General features: G+C 40.3%; 1 protein-coding gene across 1 annotated transcript in view; it reads right to left on the bottom strand.

Moving 5' to 3' along the window:
* APOO (apolipoprotein O) overlaps positions 1-19,647 on the bottom strand; it is a 35,080-nt gene that overhangs the window by 3,357 nt on the left and 12,076 nt on the right. The window contains exons 5-8 of the mRNA XM_084270766.1: positions 18,893-18,988; positions 16,019-16,110; positions 9,947-10,054; positions 212-307 (exon numbers count right to left, since the gene is read on the bottom strand). Of these exons, the coding sequence (XP_084126892.1) occupies positions 239-307; positions 9,947-10,054; positions 16,019-16,110; positions 18,893-18,988 (365 nt within the window). The 3' untranslated portion in view covers positions 212-238. The remainder of the gene's footprint in view (positions 1-211; positions 308-9,946; positions 10,055-16,018; positions 16,111-18,892; positions 18,989-19,647) is intronic.

Raw genomic sequence — 19,647 nt, 5'->3', positions numbered from 1 at the left:
CACCCTCCACCAGTGCAGGTTGCCCAAAGCTCCATCCAACCTGGCTTTGGACACTGCCAGGGAGGGGGCAGCCACAGCTGCTCTGGGCAGCCTGTTCCAGGGCCTCACAGGGAAGAATTTCTTCCTAATGTCTAAACTAAATCTGCCCTCCTCCTGCTTAAGGCCATTCCCCCATGTCCTATCACCACCTGCCTTTGTATTTATCCTTTACCTGTTTGATGCCAAGTGGTCTGGTGTTCTATTTCTGGGTTCGCTCTTCATTTGAAGCTGCGTGGATTTCCAGGGGCTTGTCACTATCTGCATCACCCTTGAGGAGAAAAAAATATGGACAAAATTTCAATTGAGGCAATCCATGATTAATGTTTTGCTAGAACAGAAGCCCTCTTCAAAACCTGAAACAAAAACTTCTTGCAAAATCAAGTGGTTGATGAGAGGAATTCGGTGTAATAGACTCAAGTATGATCTTCTCCCAAACGGTTTTTAGATTTTCGTCTTCCTGTAGTTAGCTGAGCAATTAAAGGATCTGAAAGAACAAGTAATTCAACAGAAATGTTTTAATTGACTCATTTTGCCCTCACTAATGACAGAGGATGAATTCCCCCAGACTAGTTGCTCTTTTGCATTCTCTGGATTCTGCGTGGATTGATACAATGGGTCTCTTTTAGGACACGCATCCTGTGAGAGAGCGTTCTCACACTTTCCCCCAAATAAATGATAGAAATCAAAGAACATTTGTTACAGTGTCCAGTCTGTTTGCCAAGTGTGCTGGAACAAACAGGCAATTGATTATAGTTTTAATTAGATATCGATTAACAAAGTACCGCAAGGGCCACACACACGGGTAGGGGACCCGAGCGCACGGCATACGAGGAGGGCAGGCTGAGCCACAGGGGTCTGCCCAGCCTGGGGAGACCAGGCAGAGGGGGAACCTAATTGCTATCCACAGTTCCTTAATGGACACCTACAGATCTGGGAGGTTCACACTGAAAGGACACAGGGTAAATGTATCACACCACCAATCAAGCACTGGAGGAGGCTTTCCAGAGAACTTCCTGAGTTTTCATCCCTGGAAATGTTCGGCACTTGGCTGCACAAGGCTTGATCCACCAAATCTAACTTGGAAGCCGTCTCAGCTTTGAGCAGGGGGTGGGTGGGATGAAATGATCAAAGGCAGCACCCAGACTCAATTATTCTTAAATTATATGTGTGAAAATTAAACGGCATTTTATTTTTATTCTAAAAACGTATTTTTGCCAATATGACTTAAATGCAGTGGGAAAATGTAACAAAAGTGGCCAGATCAGACAGGAAAACAAACATTTCATGGGATGGGTCAAATTTTATGTCCCAACACAAATGAAATACTATGGATAAGGCACAGAGTCTATTAAACCCTGAATAGGCTGTTTTGGAGATATGGACTCGACACACCAAGATTCAATTACGAAGACAATTCTTAATTTCCCCATTCAAAACACACCTAGCAAGACCTTTAAAAGGCAGTTCTTTCTTTCAAGAACCCATTTTGTTTTGGTCACTACCCCGGATATTTCACAGTACAGGAAATCACATCCACAAACCACACCCATTTCAAAATAATGATTCTACTCCGTAATTTTCCTGTACAGGAACTTGTAAGTTATGCCAGTTTACTACAATTTATAATGTACAATCTGACTCACAGTGAGGCATCTCAAGGATTACTCAATCCTGAACAAATGAACTAAAAATAAGTTGTTCACAGAGAGTTTGTATTCTTCCACTTACTTGTTTTAACTAGCAAAAAGCAAGCATCATCTAGGTAAGCAGCACACACACATACAAGGAAATGGGGATCTTGCTCAGTTCCTTTGTTGCTGTGAGCTCAGTAGGTCTCATTACAGGAGTCGTCCTCACTAGCTCCATTAAGTCAGAGTTATTTAATTCAAGCCAATCCACTGCTCAACTGTCATCCCTCAAACAAACTCATTTGCTGAATTAGCAATTAAGAAGTTCTTTTCGCTCTATCAACTGGACGTGCCCACCACATAAACAGTGAACCTGAGTGAGACTGACCCAGCAGCAATATGGGTGGCCAGCAAAGGGCATCCTTTGAACTGGCACAGGACATGAACACAGTGTTACAACCAAGTGCCAAGGCTCTCTAGTCGCACTCAAAGCCAGATTAGAAGCAAGAAACACGCTTAGATCAGTGACCCAGAAGACAGGCTGCCCCCCTGTGCCACGATGCCTCCTCATAATTAGAAGCAGGCGCGTATTCAGAGTCAGAGAATCTCCCCAGTTGGAAGGGACCCACAGGGACCATCGAGCCCAACTCCTGGCTCCACACAGGGCCAGCCCTAACCAAGGTGCTCTGTTTCCTGGCTGAACACAGCCACTCCGTAACACATCCACACGGCCCGTGGGGTTCACGCACCAGAGCTCCATCCCCAGCGGAAGGGAAAGTGTTTTGCAGCACCCTTACACATTTGACAGTGTCAGCCAAAACGTGACAGACAAGAAACCTCTACCCCATTCGTTGGGAAAATGTTCAAGACAGTGGGATTCCCTGGGATTTAAAAAAATAATCATTATTTGAAATGGAAAAAATTATTTGAGCTAAGGAGACTCTACACAATGCTCTTGGTAAGGTTTCACCCCAACTTATCTCAGGGTATCTAACAGAGGCACACTGAGGCCTACATTTTAAATGACAAACTTCAAAAACCCACAATGATTTCTCTGACGAATCTTCCTCCCACACAGAGCAAAATGCCCAAACCAACCTATCCTAATGTAAAAAAACCCAAAACAACCCAACCCACAAACGTGGGGTGGCTTTTTCTCCTTGCATTACAGCCTAGTCTGAGGCAGACATTAGCTTCCACTGCTCCCTCAGATGGCCAGGCCCTTTTACACTGGCAACTGTAACTCCAAAGGTAGGTAGGTATTCATCTTTTATACTTCTGTAAAACTCTTAAAAGCTAGAAACTCTTTTGGGCACCCAAAAAAAAAAAACAACCCAAAACCTAAACAAAATCAACCCACAAACAAAAAAAAAAAATCCAACCCAAACTAAAAACAGCAGCTGCAAAAGTAAAACAAAGGCTCTCTCAGGCTTACAGATTAATAATTTACCTTTTCTTCCATCCTCTTTTGTTTGCAATGTTTTGCTTAGGATAAAGAGAACTTCCTGCTTTATCTTATTCATCCTCTCCTAATCAGTCAATAAATTACTCTCCTTTTAGTTGAGCTTGAACTTAAGTCTCAGAAATATGAAGTACATTAAAAAGTTACCCTAAAAAGAAGTCCAACTTTTTGTGGAGCAGATTCTGTCTTTCCCACCTCTAGCACATTTCAATTCACCACTGCCCATACTGAGGATCCAATCCAAAAGAAGCAATAACTTCTGCAAGTTTCACTCTGCTGTTGTTCCTACTACCAAACACAAAAAGGAGACCCTATGACAGCAAACAGAATTTTTGTTAGAAGCAGGAGTTTCTCTCTTAGTTCAGATGACCAGACTTTTCCCTGTAGGACGAGAAGCTGCCTGAGACAAGTCTTACAAGCGGTTGCTGTAGAAAGCAGTTCTCTCAGCTGCTTACGTTGTGTTTTAAGGATGCTCAATACATACATGACTTAAAAACTCTCCTCTTAAAATGCAGTTTAATGTTTGCTACGGTTACAATCTGTGATGCTGATGGTAAAGCTCCCCAGTCAAAACAGTGACACAACGACTTCCACCAGAGCTTTCAGGTGAAGAAAGCTGCCACAATCTCCCTGATGCTTGTTCTGAGCAAGTGCAGGAAACCAGCACCCAAAACGGAGCTGCCTTTGCACTTGGAAGCACTGTGCCACTAGCTAGCACTTAAGGAAATACCCAGAGACAGCTATTTAATATTTATATGTTTTTATTTGTGCAATAAATATATATCTTAAGGTTAAATAAATATATATTCTGTATTATTATTGGTAAGGCAGCAATAGTGTCTATGAACAGACCAGGCAGGAATGAAAACCTAACAATAAGCCACAAGAGTTTCTCTCAACCTCTGAAGCTGTTTCAACAGTCAAGTGACAGACAGAAGAGAGAGAAGAAAAAAGAAAAAAATCAACCCCCCCAAACCACTACAAGCCCAGAGGCAAGAGGAGGAAGGGCAAAAAGGCTGTACTTCATGAAAATAAACATCTAATGAGTTGACAAACAGGCCCCATTTGTTAGAAACTTCCAGGTGGTAGGTACTGACCTGCGGCTCTGAAATACTGATCTTCAAGCTGTTTCTGTAAAGAAGTTACAATCCTTTGTACAGAAAACCTTGTCTAGAATCCTATGTCTACGCTGTTGCTCAAAATCCTCAAGCTGCTCCGGTTCATCCATCCCTCTGCCCTAAGGACAGGTATTAAAGGTGATAAACTCCATCAGCATTAAACAGAGATTGCTGGGGGGGAGGAGGGAAAAAGAAAAAGCAGCAATTCACTAGGCACTGGATGTCAAAAAAGCATAGAAGAAAAAATGCAGAAAGAGATGATTTTGAAAGATCTATGTTATTACTGTGCAGAGGGACCAGTTACTCACAAAGACTAACTGAAGGCAGAGCAGGGTATTAGCCTTCATAATTACAAAACCCCAGTAATGAAAGTTTGATGCTGCCTAAGGCTACTCAAAAGGGTTTCTGATGCATCACTCTAAAATACTGCGTAAAGGCATCAGTTGTTATGATTCTTGCAGACTAAGTTTAAGATAAGCAAGGTTTGAGGGATGGATCTTCCACTTCACTATTCCTTCCCCGTAGGATTTACAACCTGATAATGTAAACGTTGACACCAATACCACTGATCTTTGAGGAATCACTCCTTGTGAACGAGGATCTCTCCAGGAAGGAAAAGATCTTCAGAAGCTAGAACCCTTAAAATACTCCTTACTCCTCAACAAGATGGTTACATTTCCTCTACCACCTCATCTACTTGGGGGAAGAAGTATTAGAATTAACTTCTGTGTATTTTATCTTCATACAAAGTGGACGAGTAACCACTCCTTTTGTCCCTCATTAGGGAAATGTTTCACCCTTCTGGAAATAAACCCCCTGAGCACTGATTTTTCCTTATGGTACTTGTGTAGTTTTAGCAGAGGGCTTTCACCCTGACATCCCCAAGGGCTGGCTCCTGCAACAAGCCAGCTTCAGGATACCAGGAATGCTGTACTGTAAACAGCATATTCAAAACCTTATCAGGCAGACTTGTTATGTGGAGGGGCTCCAGCCACAGTGTTTTGAAATGTAGCCACAGAAGGTCCTGGAATTCATCTTTCTTGGCAGAACTTGGGATTTCAGCTGATATGACCTCAGTCTGGCGCAGGTTTTTGTTTCATAAAACCTTCAGAAAGTTAACATACCACATCTATTGCAGTGACACATTGCTGCACAAACATGAAGCTCTGCACAGCTGCGGCACCTATGGCTCCCAAACAAATCATGAGCAACATAAATTAACAGGAGCCAAGAAGAGCCACCCGTATCTTGCTTGAGTATTTGCAAGAGTCCTTTGTGTAACAACAGGAAAATGCCAGAGCCAATGTCACAAACAACAAAATAACAGATTTTGCTCTGGCACAGTTTCACAGAATGGGTTACATCTGCTGCAACAGCAACTCAGGAATAACAGTTCTATTTGCCTTCACTAGTTAAGGAATATATTTGCCTAAGCTGCCTAGTGCAACAATAGGAAATAAATGCTTAAAACCAACTCCATTCTTTTGCAGGGCTGTCAAATTAAGCCAGAAGTCCCAGAATCTATCCTAGAATGCTCTGCCAATTTTACTACATGACAGTTAGAAGCATTTATTTTCTTCCATGACACTTCTGCATTAGTAAAAGCAGCAATAAAAATGAAGCTTTTATTCATAACAAATTCTTTACTGGAAAGGTTGATGCTGATTTGGTGGATCTAGTAATCTGTATGAACAAAGACAACTTTTTTGCACTAGTACAACCACACAGCATTAGAGACAGGCTGAAATAGTTTTTCCAGGGTAAACTTCACTTCTCAAATTTCGTGTTAGTGACACACTGGGGCTTATAGGTATTAAGAAAAAAAAAGTGGAAAAAAAAAAGTAGATTTCCAACATTAACTGTGACTGACCACATCCTGATAAAACATGATAATACCATCCTAAAACAACCCCCAAACAACAAACTCAAAAACCCAAGAAACCTAAGCCACCCCTGTCCACCAAATAATTCTTAATTATGTATTTTATAGGGCTTCAGCAAAAAGAAATTTCAGAGCATACCTCCTCCACTAGAAATAAGTTTCAGTCCACATTCCAGTGACTCTGAAAGCATGTGACTTTTTATAACCCCTGTTCAGTTTTTCTAGACATCAGGCAACAACTCCCTCTCTAACACCTTCAGAGGACAAAGAAACAATGAGGCTATGTAAGCCAGTGGGAAGAGATCATCTGGATCATGAACATGTGAAATGGAGGCCATTTCATCAAGCACATAGTGCTGCTTCATTTCAGTCATGGCATTCCTGCATCTTGCCTAACCCATGAAGTTACATGGCCCCAGTTATCTCTATCCCATCAACAAGCTGAGCTTTAGGAGGAAACCATTCAATGGCATTTTGCTCCTTTGTACAAACGACCCTTTTTGGCAACTAAGGGGTGAGACTTAAAGACAGTGCAAGGAGGAAGAGCAAGAAGTGTGTTTACTTAGTGGTCTCTGCAATTCTGCATGTTGTTTGGTTTTCTGCTGAGGTAGCAAGTGCTTGAATAAGCTTTATAAGAAGATGAAAGTTTCGAAAGTTTTTGCCTTCCAGTAACAACCACGTTTCCTTTGAAAGCCTGGGACACAATAAAAGAAAAAGGTCAGCTTATTTTTACTGATGCCTTTGGTTTGTCTCTCTGCAGTATTTTAATGTTGCCTGTTTTTGGAGATGCTGCTTGTCAGTCGAGCTGTTAGGAAGTTGCAGCACGATCAACTAACCTTTGTTGATTCAAAGAGCTACCTGTACAAGTGCATTTACTGGAGCACCTATGGCCAGCATAGGACAAATATCCACTGATCAAAGCCTCCACGCACCTGAGGCTGACAGAACACGAGAGCATTTCTCCAACCCAGCTTGTCTGGAACTAGCCCCACGCCTAGACCTACCTAGGGAACTCGGACCCACATCTGCAATCTATTCATGTGCAACTGCCTCTCCAAAACATCTCTCTCTCAGTGGTTATCCTCCCCTTTACACCTTTGGCCTCCAGGCTGAAAATACCATGTTGGATCAGACTTCTGGTTTACAACCCAGAAGATATAGGTTGTTGTCCTAGTATGAACTGTCACCACTTGTGAGCTATGGCTCAATCAGGAGGAGCACAGTAAAAGACTTTCTGCTGGTTCAAAGTCGTTTTCAAACCACCCATTGGGTTTTGCCAGGCTACATTAAACAACTAAAATAATAGATGGGAAACAGCTAGGGCAGCAGTTTGTATCAACAGAACAAGCACAGTTGCTTAGGAATGAGGAATCAAAGATGCAGTGAGATTACATGTGAGTTTAAAACCTCGTTACACACCCAAATGAGTATTTCTTTATGTAGCAGTTCAAAAAGTTACCTAAAAACCTTACAGACTCTCCCTGGCACACACTTAATCAAATTGCAGAGTTCTCCAGTCTCTCACACACTCCTTCCCTCGGCCATCTCCATATACTGCCTAGGCAGCAGTTTGCTTATCTGTGTCAGAGAGGTACAACTACAAAGAGAATTTGCCTCTGTGAGGTAACAAACGTCCAGTAGATAAAAAACCAGAACCATAAATAAGATACTTAACTCCAGAAGCTTCAGGCAGGTTATAAATTATGATCAAGATGTTGCACAATGTAATGATTCATTAAAACAAGTTCCCATTTTTTTCACAAGTCTGTGTTAATCTTCAACTAATATCACTAATGAGTCATGCCACTCTCATTTTGAAAGCTGTTAGTGTTTTGCTGTATTTGAAGCAGCAGAACAGAATCTTATTTCTGACTTTTTCTGGGGAGTATTTATAAATAATTGCCCTAACATAATGATGTCACTGTGTACTACTCCATTGGACATTACTATTCAGTCACAACATTTTGTAGAAGCAAACAATTACTGATACAGAAAATGAAAACCCTAATTTACAACTGGAGTGAATTATATGTTTGACCAACATACACACAAAGTTTAAATACTGTGTCCAGTTCTGGGTTCCCCAGTACAAAGGAGACATGGACACACTGGATAGAGTCCAGTGAAGGGCCACAAAGATGATAAGGGGACTGGAGCATCTCTCCTAGAGGAGCAGTCTAGGAGAGATGGGTCTTTTCAGCCTGGAGAAGGCTCAGCACGGATCTTATTAATGTATAAAAAAAACAGGAGACAGGGTGCACAGAGGACAGAGCCAGGCTTTTCTCAGTGGTGTCCAGTGGGAGGACCAGAGGCAATGGGCACAAAATGAACACAGGAGGCTCCCTCTGGACATCATCTGGACACTTTTTCACTTTGTCCCTTCCAACCTCATCCAGTCCATAGTTTTATATAGAAATATATAGATTATATATACACACACAAATACATAAATCTAATACAAAATCTGAATATGCACTGCTTTAACACACTAAACCTATATGAAAATAGTTAGATACCAACTGGGCACAGGAACAGGCTCCCCAGGGAAGTGGTCACAGCACTGAGCTTGACTGAGTTCAAGAAGTGTCTGGACGACGCGCTCAGTCCCATGCTCTGGCTTGTCTGTCCCTGTGTGGAGGAGGAGTTGGACCCAATGGTCCTTGTGGGTCCCGTCCAACTCAGGAGATTCTGTGATTCTATGAGCACTGAATAATATGACCCTCATTCTGTAGGGGGAATAAGGACTGATGCTCCATTCTCAGATTAAAAGTAAGGATGCAGACGTTCACTTAGCTATATTAGCAACCTTAATCCAAACATGCTGCTTTAAAGAAACCTCAGTGCTTGCCTGACTCTGGAAAACAAAGCCACTATATCAGCATTTGCTCAGTCATCAGATGCCGGCACCTCTAAGGCAAGACATCCATCTGCTTCACGTTAACGCAGAACAGACACACACAAAAGAAGGGGAGGGACAACTTAGAATAACATCAGTGCTTATTTTTCTGTTCTACAAGTAAAAAAAAAATAAATTACATATGTCACTGTTATTCTGACCCCTCCTACAGTGTTTCAGTGCTTAACAACCAGAAGTCTAAGCAGCAGAAACTTTCAGCAATGACTGTGCTTGATACTTTATCAAGATGCCCAGTTCAAAGCAGATTGAAAAGGAACTCTGTTTTTACTGTCAGTCTTCTGGATGAGAACTGAATAAACCAAAGGGTCTTAAAATAGGGCTGTAAGTATGAAAACCACACAGCTAGTTATCTATCGCTAAACCCCTAAGAACTGCATATCCCTATAAACTGCTGGCTTTATGAAGAGATAGCAGTGTTTACTGGAGCAGCACACAATGACATCTTCATGCTAGAGCAAATATTCATGAACATTCAAAGGAAAACACAAAAAGAATAATCTGAAACATGATTCTGTTTTCTCTTTTTCATATGTAATGGAAAAAAAAAGTTATTTCAGATTTTGAAGGTGGAGCTTGTCAAGCTAAATTACTTTTTTAAAAAGTTTGTTTTCTGAAATAATCTAGACTGTAAGAGCCTCAATCTCTAGCATTCCAATCAAGATACTCCCACTTTTCCTATTAAACACTCAGTAGTTTATAAAGAAAACTTCCAAACAGCATTTCTGGAAGTTTAACATGAAATAAGCTTAATATTTCTCCACAGCTTAGAAAGACAGAATGAAATCTTTGTCTTGAGAAATAAAAGCTGAGTCAGAGTGAAAATAACTACTATTGTTCATATATTCATCGCCTGAGAAATGCAGTGATAAATTCAGATATTAAGTTCCTCAAGCTTCTTACCTTATCGCTTTTTTTCCCTGATTTCTTCTTTTTAGGATTATCCTTCCAAAGAGATTCTACAGCAATATATCCCTGAAGACTCCAGTCATACAGGTGCGTACCAGCAACCTTTGAAACAAAAGATATTAGGAAGCATAAACTTCACCTGGGAAAAATATTTTGCTTCTTGTTTAAGTGGAATAGGTCTCAAAACATGAGATCTTTAACATTTTACCATTCAAGATTAGAGTGTACACCATTAATAAATGTCTTGGGAGGGGGAAAGAAAAAAAGACAACACAAAGAACAAGAGAAGCTAACTTGCTAAAAAACTGTTTGAAAACACATCTATATAAAAAGGGGTGGAATGAAACATGAAACAATGTGGCCCCTGAAACAATTCTGGTTTTCCTAGTATTTGATGTTCAATGAGTTTGACGTAAGCAAATTATTTCTCTATTATATGTGACAATACCATTTTTAAAGACAAACCCCCCTACTTAGTGAGTCACTATTTCACAACTCTACAGTTTCACCACTCTGACAGAAGTGTAGGAGTACACCCCTTTGTTCCTTTCAGTTTGCTGTTTAGAAGAAAGGCCTAATTTCCTGATGGGTGGCCGTAAGGAGTAACCAGCTGTCCGCTCTCAACACGCGAGGCAGCGAGGAAGGACGGTGCTTGCTGTATTACACCAACGGGTCACTTTGCATCAGGAAAAATCCCTCAGAGTAATAAATGAGCATCTCCCTTCCCTTACACAATGTGGAACTGTAATATTCATACCATCCTTTAAAACTCAAGAATGTCAGGTTTTTACAGCTACAGGCTCAGGTCAGCACTCGCTTTCATATCACTACCAGTTTTCTTACAAATAAAGAATGGCAAAACCAGGCAGTTTGCCCAACTAGACAGCTACTAAAATAAAAAACCCAAACCCTCGTGAAATCAAGGAAAAAGAAGGTATCACTCTATCTCCCACAGGGGGCAAAGCTGGAAAACCAAATCTATGAGAACAGGGCAAAACATAAATTATATTTCTGAAACAGTTTCTGGGAGAGTTTTTAAAGTTTCTTCCAGTCTCCAACAGGCTGCTGAGTCTCCCCTTGTACTCCATACAGATTTTTGGCATCCACACCTTCCTGCATCAAGGAGCCCTACTGCTGGGTGAAGAACCATTTCCTTTTGCTTGCCTGAACAAAACTAACTACACCAGTTACGTACCCCTATGGCAAGGGATCTGCTGCTGGGCCGATACCTTGCTACTGCCTAACAGGAAAAACTATTTAATAATTAGGACTAAAAGAAATCAAACCCAAATCAGCAACTACATTTCGCAACTAAATCCAAAACACAGGCTGTTTTAAGTACAAAGAGCTAGCGTATTTGCCACCACATTTGACAGTTACAATTGTACTTTAGTTTTAAACCAGTCAGTAAGATGCATGGAGTTTTCTCTGTATTTGAGGATCAGCAGAAAAAAAGCACGCTGACTGCTCCAGGGATGTTAAATCCCCCAAATCCCTCAATTCAAACGTTACAGGTAGAGAGTTATCTTCTTTTTCAGTATCGGGACTGCTGTTCAATCTCAAGTACTTCAGCAAACTAATTTTGAAAGTCAGATGGGCCTGTGGCTCATCTGGTAAGATGGTGTCATCAGTTGTGCAAGCAGTACAAACCCACCAGGACTAAAAGAGAACCACAATAAGATGAGGGGGTTTTGCCTGTGATGGCACTGAGGACGCAGCTTTCAACATAAAATGAGAAGCGACAACTATCCATAACCCATTTGTTGTTCCTGCTTAAAAATGCTCCATTAAAATACTTTAAAAAACTCTAAAGACCTAAAAGGACAAAATATAAAATATTCTTAATAGAGGAGTGATATGATTAAGTGAATTATGAAGTTCACTAAACAAGAATATTGCTGGAGTAGCTACATAGCAACCCAGGTAGGTTAGTCCACCAGAGTCAACTGATGTTTCAACACTGCACACACCTCCCCAGAGTTCACGTGGGTTGAAAAATACAGTTCTAGACGACTGTAAGCTGCCAGCTACAGGACTGACAGGAACACAGCCAAGAAATTTTTATAACCACCCAAAGCATCCTGTCATGAACACAGCACTAGAGTCATGTGTTAGGCTTGCAGTTTATACCTCTCTTTCTCATGAAGCAGTTGAAGAGGAAGCAGGTGGGTACTGCAGTTGCCACCACCATCCCAGGGAGGGGCAGTTCCAACCAGGAAAAGTAAAAGGAACAATGCTACTACACACAGTTCATTCAGTTATTCAAAGTGTTCATTCCAACATTCACACAAAGAGTTCCTTTCAAAGAGGGGCAAGTTTTCCCATTCAGTCATGTGGAATTCTTAGTTCCTAGAAGATAACAATTTCCAGCTTGTTTGTGTTATTATACTACAACACACCAGAGCACCATCTCTTTTCAGTGCAAGCCTGAAGTAAGTTTGTATGCTACAATTAGAACAAAGTAAGTTTGTATGCTACAATTAGAACAAACAAGTTCAAAAGTCCAATTGAGTGGTTCTCCACAGGGACCCTGAAATAATTTGGAAGTGACCCTGGGCCAAATACACTCGTACCAGGCACTACTGGGGTAGAACCAGCAGCCTCCAAGGACCAATGCAAATGTAAACAAGCTCCCATCTTTCAATTCCACACAGAACCATACGCATGTAATACTGACTATGCCATAGGTTATAGGCCAAGGTTACAGAGCAGAAGTATGGTTGGCAGTTCGTTACCTACATCGCACACCGAGGAACTGAGCTGAGAATCTGCTGGCTTTTCTACATTTCTATTGTTAACAAAAGTCATTTTCACAATTTCACAAGCAATTCATTCCGCTGTAAACATGGATCAAGTGACCTCAACTCCTTCCTTTCAACCTCCAGTTCCTGCAATCGTGCCACAGTCTCAGCTGCACCAGTACAACTGTTTATGCCTTACGGGCTGAACTGGGCAGGGTACAGCTTCAAAACACATTGAAATAATTTAGTTTGCTGTCAAAGAAACAAACTCATATATTGGGAAGCTTTTCTGTCTTTCAAGAAGGTAGTAAGCATAACACTACTTCAGGAAATTTGATAAGGTCTAATAACAAGGAACAATAGTAAATTCTAACGCTACGGGACTGTTTAACGTTCACAATGTAAAGATTTTTTCCAGATGGAAGACAAGCCACAGTAAATTCAAAATATTTTGAATGTATTATGACTAGCTAGAAAGCAATGGAGTTTCAAAACACTAGTTAAGGTTCCAGGAGAACAAACTAAATTTTAATATTAAATTTAGCTCCCTTACTATATACAGTCTGACCAGTTGTTCAAAATCATAAAAATTAAAGTAATACTAGCAGTGAGGAAATAAATCCCCTACAAATTTTGTGATTTATTAAAATGATTACAAAAGCAGGGGGGGTGGGGGAGGGAAGTCTGTATTTCTCCCATCTCCAGTTAGATGAACAGCATCTGAAAACTACCTATCACCAAGGACAGAACACTACTGCTATAACCTCCCTTAGAAACTCATAAATGTTAATTAAAGTTTCCTTCCTGAAACATGCATAAAGTGTTGCACCTCAACCATGTATATATTTTGCTGTGTTTCTTTGCATCTCTCCAGTGGATATGGATTGAAAGGAGCCCTGAGGAGACGGACTTGGGGGTGTTGGTTGATGAGAAGCTCAACACAAGCCGGCAATGTGCACTTGCAGCCCAGAAAGCCAACCGTGTCCCAGGCTGCATCAAAACCTGTGTGACCAGCAGGTTGAGGGAGGTGATTCTGCTCTGGTGAGACCACACCTGTAGTACTGTGTCCAGCTCTGGGGCCCCCAGTACAGGAAAGACATGGAGCTGTTGAAGCAAGTTCAGAGGAGGCCAAAGAAGATGACCCAGAGGGCTGTAGCACCTCTCCTATGAAGAGGCTGAGAGTTGGGCTTGTTCAGCCTGGAGAAGAGAAGGCTCCAGGGAGACTTTGAGCAGCCTTCCGGTACCCAAAGGGGCCTACAGAAAAGCTGGGGAGGAACTGGTTACAAGCACAGGTGGTGACAGGGCAAGGGGTAATGGCTCAACATAAGGAAGAAATCCTTCCCTAGAGGGTGGTGAGGCCCTGGCACAGGCTGCCCAGAGAAGCTGTGGCTGCCCCCTCCCTGGCAGTGTCCAAGGCCAGGTTGGATGGGGCTTTGGGCAACCTGATCTAGGGGAGGGTGTCCCTGCCCATGGCAGGGGGTTGAGACTAGATGGACTTTGAGGTCACTCCCAATGCAAACCAGTCTGTCTTCTATCTAATGGGGAAAAAAACAAACCCCACAACACCCAAAATTTATTTAGTCTTTTTAATTATGGTCAAATCTGGAATTTTACCAAATTAAGTAACTATACCACTGTAAATGAAAAAGCAATGATGAAGTAGTCAAATATGGAAGAAAAATAAAGATAACATAATATAAAGAACAAATAAATAAATAATTTAAAGTTTATGTTCCAGAATATTTCCTATCCCATTCTATTAACTCGGCAAGTGAGCTCTGGACTGTCAGCATCCCGTTCTAGGCTAACAGAAATATTTTGAAGGGTCTATGAACCATTTCAAAATAATTACTAGAGAGGAAAGTGCTTCCAGTTTCAGATTAAAGCATTAAAATTATGGATGGTAAAATCTGTTATGCTTAAAACTTTGCTTTTTTTTAAGAAACTAAAAGTTCAAGAGAGAGTTGAAGAATCAAACCAGTATCTAGGATACGACTCTCTCCACAGAAGTTTCCAAACTCATACACCTCGTGTCCTGACCAAGTCAACAAAGCGAAACCCATTCCAATCAAGTGTCGGGCTCATGGGCTCTTCTCAGATTTTCCATTACAGTCAAACTAAGGACTGTGAATTAATCAAAGGGCAATCAAGCACTTCAAAGGTTTTGTAAGATAAACAAGGTATTGTGAAGCTGTTAGTAGCAAATCCATAGTTAAGGCTGAATTGAGCTTCTTCAAAAACAATAACATCAGTTTGAACACCATTCAAACACTTCCCACTTCACTGTTCAGAAAGCAACCAGAATTTCAATACACACTTTCCAACAGAAACATCTATGGTTCTTACATTTTGATGGCTTTTTTTTCCTGCCACTTGCATAATTTTCACTCTCTGAGAATAAGTCAGCTAAACTAACTGTATTTAGAGCATCTGAATTCTGGAAGCACTAAAAAAATATCAGGGTATCACCATGCTGGCAGAGTTCAAACACAGCAGTTTTGACACTCCCTAAGTCAAAGACCTTTAAATTTTCAAAGAACATCATGTGTTCTGAAGAATACCATATTTTCATCCTGACATCTGTGTCATTTACTAGTCACCCACAACTAGATAGCCAGTTTATCAAAGCTTGAAATGTAAATAATTTCTGTCAGACTAAAATATGTGCACTGTAAGTGGTTAAAAACTGGTATTGAAAAGGAATGTGTGGGAGAACTGAGCTACCTGCCAGCACAATGAAGTGTGGACAGCAAGGCACATGAACAGACATCAGTAACCAATTGTCTGGTCTCTTCAGTTCTTTCTTTCACAGGAAACCCACTGAAGCAACCTTAAGTTAACTTTAACATGCTTCTTATGTCTGAAACAATAAATGCATAAACAGGAAAGGCACCCACTAAGCAGAAGGATTCTTACTGTGCATGCTCTCTTCCTTAAAAATCTCCAACAAGAAGAGTAAAACTTCAGTAATTGTATTTGTCTCACCATGTTCTTATGATTTCTCTAAAAAAATCTCCTTTTTTCTTAGAACTGTAAGTAAACATGCAAACTGCACTTACTAGGCATATTTGCATTAATTTATAATTACTTGAGGTTAGAGATTCAGAAAGGAACTTATGTTCCTCAAACTGAAGACACTACTGCAGATGTTAGGAAGAAAAAAGTCACTGAAATAAACACTATCTTGCCACCTTTTGGCTCAGACTCCATGTTCTTTGACAAAATAACTATCATTTTAAGTGCTTTTAAAAATAGATTACTTGAAGGTAGCAGGCAACAATCAAAGTAAAAAGGCACTTCTCCAAAGAAATATGTCATCACTGACCTTTGCAATAGAAACCGCTTGCTGAGGGTAATACATGGAGGCACCAATACCCATGAGACCTGCAGGGTACACTAACTTCTTTATTTTTGAGCCTGTTTCATAACAAGAAAAAACAAAAAAAAACAACCCCCCAAAACATTGTTAGAGTATATAAGACAGCTGAATGGCCCTACCCTCTAATTTATAATCAAAACAATTTTGTTAAATACAGTTTAGCATATTTTCTGTTCAGTGCTAACAGTTTCTTAAGAAACATGATTACCCTGATCAGTAACTTTTCTTTTAACCTTTTGAAGAGAATATTTCTGTTAACATCTTTCCATAGTGAAAATAACCTTACAACTATACTTACTGTAGTAATAGATAATTTATTTCGGTATGGAATGATGAAGTAAAAGCCACAGCTAAGAGATATTGAGGAGAATTATACCAACTTACACTCTTTCCTAAACTAGAAGTAAAAACTTGGGCAAAGAAAGATTAGGACAGCATTCTTCTGATACATCAACAGAACAAGAGGCATTCCAATACAAACTTTCTAAGTTACCTTGACTCAGAAATACTGTTTCTTCCACAACTGCTCTTACAAGTAATTTTTCTCGATCCACTACAGCAATTTGCAAGGCAGCTGAAAAGACTTGTGAAGTGCTTATGATTAAGCTATATGCCCATTGCTCAGTCCCCAGCTAAATTTTTAACATCTTGATCAGGCTGAACTCTCTATTATACAAGGTTAAAATAACATAACTGCCTGAAAAGTTCATCATCTAATCACAGCTGGCCACAGGTTGCACATCCTGGCTGGCCAGTGACAACACACGTCAGTCAGTCAGTCAGTCAGTCAGTCAGTCAGTCAGTCAGTCAGTCAGTCAGTCAGTCAGTCACAGGGCTTGCTGCGCGGTTCATCCAGTCAGGAAGGAGCACACAAGGGAACAGATAATGGAGAAAAGCAAGCAGTACAGGAGACTAAAAGGTCACTGAACAGACATACAGGAGACAAGACACAGTAGTTCTGTTTCTCATAGAACAGCCTGTTCTATATGCAAAGCCACAGGTCCTTCTAAAAAAGGAATAATGAATTTTGAAGGGGAAGTGCATCTTGGAAGTGTTTCATGTTACCACTAACGTATGCTCATGATGAGGTAAGAAATTTAGCATGAAACAAGACACATTCATAAAGGGACGCTGCTAGTCTGGTGGAAGAGGGACCTGGGTATCATTAGGTCCAAGAAAGTACAGAAAGGGCAAGCTTTACAACCAGAAAAATTGTTGTAATTTCTAGGAATGGCAAAATCTTCCTTAGTGATAGCTTATCAGTGGGCATACAGTATCACTTTAGGAGTAAATATAATAGCTGAAGATATTAATTCCTGCAGCAGGCTGCTACCTGCTGAAGATACCCATTAGAGAGTAGTGCAGGAATACTCCCACGTGCATTCCAGTACTACTCAACAAGGTTAGAACAAACTATCTGCAACGGCATTTTAAACCAAGTTGGATGGCTGCACAATATTCACATGACTTAAACTCTGAAAGCAGTACTTTCCACACAGTGGGCAGCTGTTTCTTCAGGCATTATGGTCAGACAGAGAAGATTTCATCTGTACCTTCCAGGGGGACTGAAGGAGGAAGGGATAAAAAGAGGAAATTTGGGTCTAACTTTCTGTAGCATCAAAATTAAGAGGCACTTCCTCCTGCAGTGTGAATGCTTTCTGGAAATAATGGTCAGTATTGTAAGCCAGAAGCAGACAAAAAAAGTTTTAAATTTATGGCTCCCATCCTGAAAGATTCAAAGATCAGACATTTGTATTATGAGGGATTTTAATTTTTATTAAACTTAGGACCCTCTAATCTTTCAGGTCCAGCCCCAAGACTGCACTTCTTCCTCAACTTTTCTAAGGTTGTAAAGGAAGCAGGAATTCAAAGACAAAGAACTTCAAATGGATGCAGTTGGAGACCTTGGTTTTAATTTTTGAAACAAGCGCTGCGTTCCTCATCTTCACTGGAAAAGTAATTATCTTGAGGAGCAGGTATGTAAGTGCATACATTCACAGAAGGCTTCCTATTTCTACACAGTCAAGCACACACTTCTAGAGTTTGTTCAACTAATACAGGCCCACAAAGTGGCATTTTCATCCAAAGCCAATCCAATCCTCATGAGTATTTACAGTTCTGTTACCTACAATTTTTTCTCTTGTGTTACTTCATTTCACTGTGTTAGGAATCTCTCAATACAAACACAAAACACCTTTCACAATTACCATTTCTTAAGATAATATTTATTTCTATGAAAGCAGAAACATATTGGTTTCTTCAACCAGTGTGATGAAATGAGGCATATCACATTTCTACAGCACAAAATGTGCCTGTATCTATAGCACACCCAGAGTTCACAGGTACTTCTGCCCAGTATCACCACTTGCAGCAGCTCTGTGCCTGGACACACAATACCTCAAATGAACCTGAATATCCAACTAATTCTACACAGGATCATAGTTCAGGAACCTCTGCATTTTGTTTGCTTGTAGGTAGTTTGTTGTTCCTCTGTAGTTTTCTACAGTAACATACGTGATCAAGAACTTAAGCAATTAAAAAGATTTGTTAGGCTAAAAAAAGCCACTTTCCTACTTTTCTTGTAATAAGCTAGAACTAGAAAAGATCAAAGACTAGGTTCCAGTAACAAATACAGCATTCATAAGCAATAATTGATAGTTATTACAGACCTTTTACATGGAATTTCTTTCTACTGTAGAAACATGCTCGTGCAGTTCAGTCAGATCTCACGTCACAATTAAAAATTAGTATCAAAAAAGACCCACAAAAAATTACTTATCCCAAATGACAACATAAGCAGTTCAAAAGGTTCCCACTTACCTCTAGCAAGAAACAATCCAACAATTCCTGCAAAACCTATCACACCAAGCCTTGGATAAAATCCAGCAGGGGGGTTTTGGAGAAATCCACAGCCCTCTGAAAAGAAGCCAGAACAAAGTGCTTTAATGCGATGTGAAAGTGTTTTTGTGATAAGGAATCATCAACACATGCTGGCAATTGTTAGAAAACATAAAGAGTTATCAAAACACATTTAACTATCATGCACATTTTAGATCCTCTGGCATAAAATTCAAAGCCTTTGGGATCTTCTCTAGTGACACATGAATGAAAGTGAACATCCTATTGTATTTCCCAATTTTCAAAGAAGCTTTTGCCTTTGCTCCTGGGCCATCTGTTTTGTTTTGCTTTGCTCTTTTGCACCTAGATTACATCTTTTTCAAATTAGGGAATGGATTCTTAACGTTTACATGTTATCAAGAATTAATTTCAGTAAAACACTGTACAAAAAACAAATCACAGAACAAAGGAAAGACACAGCATAAACAAAGCTCGCTCCAAGATGGGGAGTCCAATGAGGGAATGGAAAACTATGGAAAATCTTCCATACAAAGGTGTTCAAAAGATTGAGACTGTCAAGTACGAGATATGTGGCATCTGAGATGAGCCCTAGATGGCATCCATGCTCAGTCCTGATAAGCTGCAGTATAAAATGCTTACAAAACCAAAAATAAATGGCAGGTTTTTTTGAATACTTAAAAAATTTCTAGCATATCCAAGGAAGTAAATCAAAATAA

This window comes from Gallinula chloropus, assembly GCF_964237585.1.
Source record: "Gallinula chloropus genome assembly, chromosome: 1".
In the NCBI taxonomy this organism is placed as follows: Eukaryota; Metazoa; Chordata; class Aves; order Gruiformes; family Rallidae; genus Gallinula; species Gallinula chloropus.
Note: the sequence above shows the minus strand (reverse complement) of the source record. Positions and strands in the feature narration are given on the sequence as shown.